The sequence below is a fragment of the Ascaphus truei genome, chromosome 2, assembly GCF_040206685.1.
Source record: "Ascaphus truei isolate aAscTru1 chromosome 2, aAscTru1.hap1, whole genome shotgun sequence".
NCBI classification, from domain to species: Eukaryota; Metazoa; Chordata; class Amphibia; order Anura; family Ascaphidae; genus Ascaphus; species Ascaphus truei.
This window is the reverse complement of record NC_134484.1, coordinates 397,096,923-397,109,361: the sequence shown is the minus strand read 5'-3', so window position 1 is coordinate 397,109,361 and position 12,439 is coordinate 397,096,923. Positions and strand designations below refer to the sequence as shown.

At 39.9% G+C, this 12,439-nt stretch overlaps 1 protein-coding gene across 1 annotated transcript in view; it reads left to right on the top strand.

Annotated features, from left to right (window-relative positions):
- GLCCI1 (glucocorticoid induced 1) overlaps positions 1–11,903 on the top strand; it is a 44,146-nt gene extending 32,243 nt beyond the window's left edge. Inside the window, exons 3-4 of the mRNA XM_075587269.1 lie at positions 1,284–1,373; positions 11,685–11,903. Coding sequence (XP_075443384.1) covers positions 1,284–1,373; positions 11,685–11,888 — 294 coding nt within the window. The 3' untranslated portion in view covers positions 11,889–11,903. The remainder of the gene's footprint in view (positions 1–1,283; positions 1,374–11,684) is intronic.
- The last annotated feature ends 536 nt before the right edge of the window (positions 11,904–12,439 follow it).

Sequence of the window (12,439 nt, the reverse complement as noted above, 5' to 3'; positions counted from 1 at the left end):
TTTTTTAAAAACAGAAAATGCTAAAAGTATTTTTTCTTACTACAGAACTGATTTATTAAAAAAAAACGCACATGCAGGATATTGACTGAACTGCAGCTTTAAGGAGTGCCTTTGCTGAGGGTTTGTTTGGAGCCATGTCTGATCTGAGAGCGCACAATTTTTATATGTACAGTATAAGCAGTGTGTATTTGCTACGATTTCCTATTTTTCGGCCATAGAAAAGATACATACGTTTTGCTGTGCTAGTACTAAGAATGGTGTTAAATGTATCTATAGTTGTGGGTTTAACAGAGATGCAGGATAAAAGGTGCATATTACTCATTTGTATTGTTTTTACATTGAGAGAATATCACTATGAACATTGGCTAGTATTAAAATGTACAGTATCTGATTGTTTATCAATTTGCCTTAATGGCCTATTGTCGTTGCCGACGTTCAGCAATGTAAGGGTTAAAAAGCAATGCAAGTCGGGACCCTTCTGTAGTTTGGTTGTCTTAGGAAATCCCATTTTCTACTTTCTCTTGGAAAACCTCAAAAGGGAAAAAGAAAAAGGTGCATCCAAAATTCAGCTCTACACACAGAATTTGACAAGCAAAATGAGACCAACTATAAAACCTGTTCTCATGTATGCTACCTCCTTACAAGTTTCCTTTTTTCCCAGTTTGCTGAATGGATACATTAGCATTTCATCTAGGGCAGGGGTCTCCAAACTACAGCCCGGGAGCCACGTCCAGCCCACCACAAGATTTTATCTGGTCCGCAGCAACTTGATATATGAGCAAAAAATATATACTGTATATTTTATTTCCCAGTGTAAGCACGGCATCCTTTCTTTGTAATTGTCACATTTCTCTTTTGTTCTGAATCATATCATGCTGATTACCCCAAAAAGAGCCAAATAAAATTTATTCATTCATTTATTAAATACATAAATTTATATATTTTAAAACATTTCCTTTTGGCCCGCGACAATGTGTAGAATAAACGGTGTCCCTCGTACTGAAAAGTTTGGAGACCACTGATCTAGGGCTACGTTAATGTTGTAGTCTATTATATATTGCAAAGCCATATTTTGATGTCCCCTGCACTTGTTGGTGTGGTCAAGGCCAGTTAATAAATTGTAAATCTTATCTAATTTATAAGGGCTGTCTGTGCATGTCAGAAGTGTCATTGATCATTCCTGCAAAATAAGCATTCATAAAGTATATTGAGGTATTTTTACGTCAAATGTGGTTGGTAATAATTACCGTGGGGGAGTAACTTTCAACCTGTCTTTACTTCAGACACCTAACTGCTGGGGAGAAGAAGGCACAGAGAAGAGGAGCGGCCATCAGCGCTCTGCATCTTGGGGTAGTGCAGATCAACTCAAAGAGGTATTTTAAGTGTGATACCCCAATTCTCCTTACAACTGCTTCTGTCTGTAATGTGTTCATTACCATGAATCATTTTGATTGATGAGTGCTTGTCTAGGCTCTTTGAGCCTGTACACATTGCTGGGGCCCCAGTGTTCTTTTTGCATATTACGTTATTATAGTGAATCTGATGAGAACATGCGTTTGAATGGACAACTAACCTAATGCTTGATATTTACAGAAATTAGGTTCTATTGAAGCTCCTTTTTTGTGGCATCCAGGTGATAAGAACATTAGGTCCTATTTGTGAACCCAATTATTGAGGTCCATATTTACTATAGCACCACTTGGTAAATATGGGCCATAATCATTCTTGTATAACTTTATTTTTCATATGTTCAAGCTGGTTAAATGGACTATATGAAAGGCTGCATAAGATAAATAAGGTTTAGCTTAAGGGATGAGTTAAAAAAAATAATATATTTTATTTTTCCTTATATGAAGCGCTTTGCATTCTAAAGACATTTTGGAACACTTACTAGCTTCATTATGCAGTTTAAAGCCAAAGTATCAACGAAAAAGCAGCGCACTGCCCAGGGAGCCAGGTGATATAAAAATGAAAATTTTTACTGAATAATAAACACCCAGAGGAGGTGTAGGACCTCCTACACGTTTCGCACAAAAGTGCTTTATCAAGGAGTATGGTGCTGTGCATCAGGGACTCTCTTTACATAACTGAGGAAAGATCTTTTCAATCAAAGTTTCGTGCCAAAATCGGGTGCATGACTTCACCGTGGGCAAGCATGTACGCCCGCGCACGCCCCCGCTCAGTGGTGTTCTCATGGTTTTCTTTTTTTTTTTTTTTTTTTCTCCAATGAGGTAACAGGAAGGTGATGTATCATTTTTTTTTTTTTTTTTTTTACTGTTCCCTTCATGAGAGCTTATCATTATACCCACTCAATGCAAGAGTTATACTCGTATGATTCATTTATTGACGATTTATATTATGTTCCGGAACTATTGGAGCACCCATTATCTTCCTACTTTGAACTGTTCATTGCATATGTTGGGTCTGCTCATGGAAGAAGGAATTCATCTATAATAAAGTTTCATATTTTCAAGGGAGCAGGTGTTCGTGTCCCTAATTCCATAGCTTTTGGGTGTGGATGGGAAATAAGTTCATTGTTTTGATTACTAATCAGTTTTGTCTATTGGATTAATTTTTCACAAGTATTTGTATTAATGTCGGATATAGAAGAAACTGATCTTTTGCAGGATGGACCGGCTATGTATGCTTTTAACTGTTTTGACGATTCTTCAAGGAAAAAGAGCGTTGCAGGTCTTTGAACATTTTGTTGACATTGATTCAAAGGATATTTCAGATTTTAAAAGACACACTTTCAGAGGTTAGAAAAGTTGTTAATTCAGAATACAAGAGCTTGGTGGGACATAGTTACCCTGGAAAATTTATCTAAAAGAATTCCAAGGGGACTACGAATTAAAGCTCCCACAATGGTTTCAAGATCCAATTTTTGAGCAACAATGGATCGCAACTTTAGACCATTGTTCTTTCAAATTAATGTAGTTAATTGTAGAACAAAAAAATGGAAGGAAGGTTTTGGAGACACGTGAAAGAATTACAATCGGTTACAACAGTTCCAAAGGCTGGAAGGCTTAAAGAATGTTGATTTAACATTATCTACTACCATTGACAAAATTGAGAAGGAAATTATGGCTAAAACGCAAAGTAAATACGATAGAGATCGCATTGACTAGGAAAAAAAGCAGATCTACAATTGGCAGATGGTTCTTCCTAATAGAGATCGTTCATATCAGAGTCCCCAAAAAAGCCCAGGAAGAGAAAATACATTCAGATCAACACCACGTAAATCTATGCTGAAAACAAGAAGTAATGAACAGTCTAGTGGGGATTCAGACATCTCTGATGTGGAGAATTTGTCCCACACTTTCATTTTCCCAAACAGATCGGTCAGGGTATCATTCTTATGTCCCTCCAGAATCTACAAGACAAGAAGGTACTACGACAGGGGGATATAGATCTTACCAAGATACCTCTTCAAAAAATCAAAAATTCTCAAAACGGCAACAACAAAAAACTTCCCTCTTTCAAAAAAAAAAAATCAAAGAACCAGGAGAGGAAAGAGATGGAAGCCGGGTGCCAATGAAGAGGAAGAAACAATCTTAAATGACCATGCAAACGTTAACATTTCTGGTAAAATTCGTTTTCAGAAACATCTCTATTGAGTAAAGGGCTACAATATTGGATTTTGATTAGTTCAATACAGCTATTGACGTTCAGAAATTTGTCCACAAACTAACGCTAAAAGTCTTTCTTTTCAGAGACAAGTCATACCAATAGATGATGGTGACAGGGCTAAATAGATCAACACTACATTATTGAATTGTGAAGAGGGTTCCTTATCAATGAGAATCTTGATACTAGGGGAGATATTGAAGTTAATGGGGAGAAAGAGGGAGATTCCACCTTTAGGAATACTTGTTATATACAAGATTTAAATGACTTACTGGGTGAACATGACGATAATTCACAAACTATTCATGTACCAAATAAGACGAGCATCAACATTTTCTAAAATTAAGTTACAGCGATCACCATACACTTTCCAATCATTCAATCATCATAACTTGGTATGAAGTGATCCAATTGCCATCTCGCACAATCTATCCTGTTTTATCATATTTCCTCAAGGATGGCGTTATCTATGGCCTTCCACAATTAGTCTGGGGAGGCCTCAAGAGGTGTGTTCGAATGTCTGTGTAATTGAATTCCTATCTTGTGACATGGTATCAATAAACGTTTCCCATTTTGTAAAAAAAAGTCTCTGCTTAAGTTTTTGTCTCTACTGCCAACTTGTCCAGCAGCATCAATGTATTCAGATTGTCCTTTTTAAGGTGTCCATTGTGGGAGACCTGGGCTTAATCCATTTTACCATCACTGTTTCCTGCTGCAAGCAACACATTCTCTGCTAGCCTTGGGACATTTTTCCCTACATTTCCCTCTTTCCAACTTTTCTACATTTCCAAACAGTAAGGCTAATGGTTCTTTTATTGTAATTGCCCCAGTGACTTTTTGTATGTACTGCAAGATCTTCTTCCAGAAGTCAGACGCAACCAAACAATCCCATTATCTGACTAGTTCCCCAAGAACTCGACAAGGCACCAGGAAGAGGGTTTGCTTATACTTGTTCACTGATTGATATCTGATATCTGATATCTGCATATGTTCTGTGTCTTTCACAATATTCTTGTATCTACATTCTTTGCTTATACTTGTTCACTGATTGATATCTGATATCTGCATATGTTCTGTGTCTTTCACAATATTCTTGTATCTACATTCAGTGGTTGATATTTGATATCTGCTTATGTGATTTGCCCTCTTTAGACTTTAGATTTATATCATTGGCTGAGTGTGGGATCATTTGACAGTGGGGAGGGAAGGCTTAGGGAAGTACCTCTGGGACCCTTTGGGACCAGGGGGAATGGGCCAGATGAAGAGGTCACCCCTCGAAACGTCGCCCCCCCTAGTTTGCTTTCCTTTTTCCATTTTTGTGATTTTTTGCTTTTCTTCTGTGTTTTTTTCCCCTTCTCCTTCTTTCCCCTCTACCCCCTATATTTTCATTTCCTCTATGGTGATATTTATTCTTGCATTGGCGTATTGGCTATTGTTGCTATATTTTCAGTTTATTATTAGTGTCATTAAATTATTCATTTTCCCTACACTGGTATTCGCTTATATCTGTAGCTGTGAGACAGAGTGCTGGTACTATTTTTTGGATTGTTAGTACTTCTGAAGGATATTAGGGTCCCTTCCTGTTCCGTGCACCCTGCAACCTTGCTGGGTCATTGTGTCAGAGTGCTGCCTATCTCCCCCCCCTTTCTACCATAGTATCAATAAACGTTTCCCATTTTGTAAAAAAAAGTCTCTGCTTAAGTTTTTGTCTCTACTGCCAACTTGTCCAGCAGCATCAATGTATTCAGATTGTCCTTTTTAAGGTGTCCATTGTGGGAGACCTGGGCTTAATCCATTTTAGCATCACTGTTTCCTGCTGCACAAGCAACACATTCTCTGCTAGCCTTGGGACATTTTTCCCTACATTTCCCTCTTTCCAACTTTTCTATATTTCCAAACAGTAAGGTTAATGGTTCTTTTATTGTAATTGCCCCAGTGACTTTTTGTATGTACTGCAAGATCTTATTCCAGAAGTCAGACGCAACCAAACAATCCCATTATCTGACTATTGGCAAAGATATCATCAATTCTGGAGAATGAGCTGTGGGTGTGAAAGTGTATTCTCTTTCCAGGGGGTTAAACATTCGCCAACAAACTTCCAGACCCAAAATAGCCTTAAACACCTGTGCACCCCCTTTGAGACCGTTATAGCCTTTATCCCTTGAGTCTCATGGGATTTATCCATAAACTGATCCATTACTCAGTTAAAGTTCCTTTGTACTATTAATTTACTATCCTTTGCAGTAAGTTTCGTGCTGGTCAGAGCTTGTACAAAATGTTGGTCATATTTGTTTGGTCCATAAAAATTATAGATTTTGAATTTCTCTATGTATCTTGACAAGGCATTGTACCACCCTACCCTCTGCGTCTCCTCTAGTAGAGATGACTTCATATGACAGATTTAAATTGAAATGAAATAACCAGTGGAGCGAAACTTCTAACCACTGATTTTAAAATGTATTTCTAATCACCATGCTATATCTGAAATAAACTATACCTCTATCGTTTCCCTTAACACAGTTCAGAAAACTTATCAATGAACTGATGAAAGTGACATGAAAGAACATATAACACAGACAACACACACTTAACCCAAAAAACACATCTTTTTATTGACTTTCCTTTTTCCCATAAGTACATCTATCTAGCTTTACGATCTTGAGCTCCCTTCAGCCCCCCTTTTACTTGCTGCACAATACACTGCGCTGGCCTCGGCCTACTTCTGAACTTCTGTCATAACTATTTACAGTTAGAATGATGGCGAGATGCTAAAATTAGGTCTCCTTGCATTTTTACCCCTACAAATATTCAAGAACAAACATAATTGTACGGTTAAAATCTATATGGAGTCTCAACCAAGAAGAAACAGTTGGAAATGTCAACCACCCGTATGTTCTCTTTATAAGTCATATAATTAAGTCTTGATACATAAGCCAAGTATCTTCTGCTACGATCAGCTCCGCACCGCTCTCACTGCGGTTTCTTTCTACAGTTGGGGAATAACGATCCTGCGTACGCCTCTGGTCCCGCTCAGCACGCCTCTCCTGAATGTCTTTGTGGTGATCAAGAATGTACTTTTCAGCCTTTCCCACCTCCCATGAAGATTTTTACTCCATTTTGCCATGAAGAGTCGGAGAGTAGCTAGATATCCCAGTGTAAATCTCTTGTTTTGTTGAAACAAGGAACTGCAATGCTTAAACTTTCCTTTTTGTTATACTGCCACTGGATAATCCTGGAAAATTAATATCTTGCATCCCTTGTATGTAATTCCTCCTGCATCCAGGTATGTTCACAGAAGTCTTTTTTTTTTTGTTTTGTTTTTTCCCTCTTTTCTTTCCTTTCGGTCGAAGTCTGTATGCTTTCCACTTTGGTAGCCAGATCCGAAAGTAACCCCAGAGTCTCGCTAAGCCATTTGTAGCAGAAATCCATGCGCTGATAGTTTTACAGACTCTGGAATTCCAATCATTCTTATATTGCTTCTTCTGGATCTATTTTCAAGATCTAGCTTTTCCTCCAAGGCGTAGTTTTTCTTTTTTAGATCCTGGACTCCGGACTGAATTTCTCCCAGATCATCTTTCAGGTCTCCCACTCTGGTCTCCACCTCTCCCAATCTTGCATTTCGCAGGGTAAGCTTCTCTTTAAAATCTTCAGGGAATTTTGCAGGGAGTCAAACTTCTTATTTAATGCAGGCATTAGCTCTTTTGCAACTGCTTTGGCCAAAGCAACGTACGCACAGCCTGTCTCTGTAAGAGCTGCCTCCTGCGGCTCCTCGGTCTCCCTGCCTAGCGACTCTCCCATTCAGGTGCCATTTTGAAATACTTTTTTCTTTTCTTCTTCTTTCTCCCCCCTTTAGCCGCCATGGCCAGTTTGCTACTCTGGACTGCGCGGTGAATCGCGGTTTTATTTTTTTTACCACGGCAATCTCGTTTTGCAGAGTGGGGCCACTCTGGAGCTTAGCTGCTGAGTCCGTCCTCGCTAGCGCTATGCCGTAAGGCCAACAAACCCTTTCCTAAGGACCATATTTTTACAAATCTATATAAATGCAGTGCATTCTTACAGTATTTGTTGGCATTCTTGCCTAAATTAAGACTGCATTTGCTCATCGTATTAAGGATATAAAATGCCAACACATTAGTTTTTGCCACTTACCTGTTTCATGTGAGGTGGGTTTATATGCTTTGTATATGTACCCTGATGTACGACTTTAGTATTTTTATATATTTATGTACTGTAGCTGTTATGCTTTTGTGCAAATTTATTTGAGATCAGGGTTACTAATAAAGTCTTGCGTAACACCAGTTGGGGAAAATGCACTTGTTTTCAATACAATCACAGCTGGCAAATAACCATACAATGCTTACCATTATAGATTTACACTTCTCTAGTAACTCTGCACACACTCCTGCTAACCTAGTTGTTGTTATTGTTCTTAGTTGGCAAGATTACCAATGCACATCTGGACGCTGCCATAAGCATTGCTGTAAGCAGTGCATTACAACTACGTTGACCCTTTTTTTGTTTGTTAATTTGTCGATTTTATTTTTTTTTTTTTTTTATAGCTAGGTTTTGGGACTGCAAATATTTGTACCATTGAAGTCCTGCCATTATTAGTGTACATTTAACGTGGGTTTCCCCCCCCCCCCCACAGTACATAGTAATACTTTATCACTCCTGCAATGGGACACCAGAAGAATTACACCAGGGATCAGTACACTAGACAGCACTGCAGCGTTTAACAAGTGACATTTGATTGGATAAAGTTTCCACCATCTTCCAGTGCATAACACCCCCCCCCCCCTGCCCTGCGAATGACCTAAAGTCCTAGGTGTGGGGACCTCCGTCCGGAAGCTTGTCACGATACACGTTCCCAACCTGCACCGCTGTCCTCGGTAGTATGGGCAGCACTGCCTTACGCTCCAATAGCTAGCAGTTTAAAATTTCCCCAGCTGTTGCTGAGCTCCAAACAGGTCAGGCTGAAGCTGCACACACAGGCTGGAGCATGCAGTAGAGCTGCGGGCTCCTGCTCTGGGTCTCCTCGCTTCCCTTCACACAGCATTCCCAAAGGCTGTCAGGTCTAGAATGACTCAGTTGAAGCTAGGGAGAAGGAGTGTTTATACCCCTGTCCCAATCAAGGAGCTGAGTTTAGGTGGGAACAATAGTCCTGGTCTCTGCACACTGCCCCAGACCTGGTTTATAAGATTACTGGGGTTGAAGGTGGGCCAGGAAGCCAAAAATGGCATGCCCAAATATCATCATTCCTATCCATAACATAGTCCACAGGATGTAGGCGGATACAGACCATGCCCACACAATTCACCTCCACAGTCATACAATACAGATATCGTCACAGGGCTACAGCTTTCTTGCAGAACAAATCCGCTCAGTACATGGTCTACCACTTCCTGGTTCCTCAACAATGTGCCTAATTCCATCAGTGGCCAGGCCTACAATACCAAACGCTGTGATTACAGCTCCTTTTTGCAAGGGTTAACCCCTGCGGGTCCTTCTTGAACAGAGCTATTCGTTACTGTTTTACATACTTTAAGAATAACATATATAGATGCAAATAAACTGTACATAAATACACCATATCATTGACGAGTAGGGGTAATAGTGCGCTTAACCTTTATTTAAGAGTAGCCAAATCTACCCCTACCATCACAACCCCCTTCTGTCCATATTATATTTATATATATTTTTTACATGGTAACCACAAGCTTAAACAGTGGCTTTACTAATGCAAATCTACCAGATAAGGGCAAACATGTCTTGGTAGTTCACTTTGCTACCTAGCGAAGTACACAATCTTTCTTAACATGTCATTGCTCTTTACAGCTCACAGGAGTCTGTTGGATTAGAAAATACTGTAGTAAATCCCTCTCCCATAAATATTCATTGAGTCTAGCTAAAATAACTTTCTGCCTACTTCATCATATGGCCATCTTATGTTTTTCTTTGTAACATATAGTATTTCCAAAAGTGTGTCAAGCAATGCGTCCACTGCAGCCAGCTAGAAAGACATGCAAATGAGCACAGTGAGTCGCACTTCTTATCCATTTTAACATGGATACCTAGAAGCTTATACCTGCCGTATTACACAGCTTTTCAGCACAGCCTGGGTTAAACAAGTGCATAGCCAGTAAACCTACTCAGACAGCTGGATCTCTTTGGGTCTCATCAGTGCAAGTTTGGTTACTGGCTGTGCAATGTGATGCTGTTACAGTACCTGGTTATAACCAGACAACGTTATGGTTGGTAAAAGACCAGGGGCCTCATGCAGAGAGCAGCGCTATGAACAATCTCGGCATTTTCCGGCGAAAATCGCGCTAAAAACAGCCGAAAATGGCGAGTTTAGAAAAAAGCGCCATTTTTTTTTCGTTTTCAAAATCTCGCCGCGCGGCTGGCGAGAGCCTACATCTCGCCAGTTTTAAAACTCTCCTAATGCAGAGAGCAGCGAACGGCATCTAGCGGCTGTTCGCGCCAAGAAAATGGCGCGATTTGCTAGTATTTGCCTCGCCAAGAAAAGTTGGCAATTACATGGAGCTCGCCGCCTATAGGAAAGGGAAAAAAAATGCGCGATTTTTTTTAAACATTTCTACAGCGCGCATCTCTCCAATTCTAACTCGCCACACGCATTAATGACAAACATTGCAGAATTCGCACATTTCTGCATATGGAGAATAAAACTCTCCAAAAAAGCTACTTTTTATTAAACTCTCCAATTTTAAAATTCGCTGCTCTCTGCATGAGGCCCCAGGTTGCAGATCTGAGACATAAAAATGTACCCACAAGTTGTATTTTTATTTGCTGTATGGGTTTTTTTTTTTTTTTGTGGGTCTCACGCCTATTCGCTTACATATCTGTATGAAAATATTCAGTTATTAAAAATGGATGTGACCCTAAATTGAGCCTTTAGAACCAGAGAATTTAGTGTATAAATTAACTTGAATTACGGTTTATGAAAAAGTATGTTAAACAATGACCACTATTCCATGATTAATTACTGTTTGGACTCCTTGAATTAAGGAACTGATGCATGCAAACCCATGAAATGAAAGTTAATATGAAATATGACTTGTAACGCTGCTTTTTGAAGCGGCAAGATGTTTTGATGAAACCTATTGGTTGCTGCTCCTGTTGATTTTCTTAAAAGCAAAAGGAATATTTATCAGCTCCTTTGGTTGTAGAAAAATATATATGATCTTGCTTGTTTTAGGTAATGTACGAGACTTCTCCCAAAGCTCACTCAAAGACCTCAAAACATTTACTTTTTCAAATGAGTGGTGTTTAGCCTCTGGATACTGTATATCTGTAACATGCAGCTCAATACACACGGGTGGGCAACTCCAGTCCTCAAGGTAGTGTGACTAGATGTCTCGTTTTTTCGCATTCCGTTGGCTGCGCATGCGAGATCGGCATTAGCCGGCTGCTTGTGTGCATGCATGACATTGGGACAAATATGGTCACCCTACCTCAACGGCCACCAACAGGTCAGGTGTGAAACTTATCCCTGCTTCGGCACAGATGGCCGTCTTCCCTGTGCTGATGCAGGGATATCCTTAACCTAACCTGATGGTGGCCCTTGAGGACTGGAGTGTCCCACCCCTGCCCTGCCCTACACACTTTCCCCTTGCTATTGTCTTTGAGCTATTCCTCTTTTATGAGCACCTGATAACATGTATTTGCTTGGTTTTATTTCTTAGTTATCACAATGTTGGAGGCAGCAAATTCCAGTGCCTGAAAGGGTTAATCCCATTGTACTGTACTGCAAAGTATTTTGGTGACTTAGAAAGAAAATGTAATGTGACTGTTTCGGACCCTAAATATGGGGGTGTTGGGGGAGGGATCATCTCTGATTTTAACATATATTATATTACACATGTTTATTTGCTTGGGTGAACCCTTTGGGTTGGGGTTATGTTCTTGCACAGAGTAGGCTTCCAAAGAATTTAATACTTTCGGTATAGCGTTATTACATGTGACCTGCTTCTGCACACAAGCCGTTTCCGTACTACATGTGGTTTTTCTCAGCTGTGTTTTTGCCTTTGTTTCTGCAGATTGCTAAGTTAAGACAGCAACTCCAACGCAGCAAGCACAGCAGTCGTCATAGCAAAGAGAAGGATGGTCAGGTGCCGCTCCAGGGAAACCATATAGCAATTGGTCACACTCAGGTGAGTGCATCGCTGCAGTTCAATGTGCACGGGCACAGCCCACTTTTATGGAGACAGGATTTATTGGGTAATTGTTTTCCTCGCTTGTGAGCTGATATTTTTAAATAATTGGGACACAGGTTAGCAGTGAAGGTGTCAGTAACCAAATGGCTTCCATGTACATTAAGAGGCACAGCAAGCAAGCTGCACTCTAATTGCAAATAACTTGGTTTTAAAGTGGTATGATGTCATAAATTGCCAAATTTACGATTGTCAAATCACATAATGAAGAACTAAGGCTTAAATTGTGAAGCAGAAGTGGTAAATGCCTCAGTTACATAATCAAAAACTGCACTTGGTAAGTTTTCATTAGCTCAGGGACCCCAAAATAACTTGTGCGGTAGAAAGTTGAACTTAAATAGTGAGCATTTTATTTGTCTTGCTACAACAGCCCACGGATCAGTCCTCCCTTTCCCTGGGTCTTCACGGACCCAGAACAGCCGTATATTGCCCTGTTTGGCGAGGGTTACATGGTTCTTGCAACCAAACTTTGTACACCAACATAAGAAAATGCCATGTGTCAGCTTGGTCCAATCTCTTGGTGGCTCTGTTTCAGCTTCCAGTCCTCTCTTCCGTAGCAGACTATAAAGCACTGCCCTTTT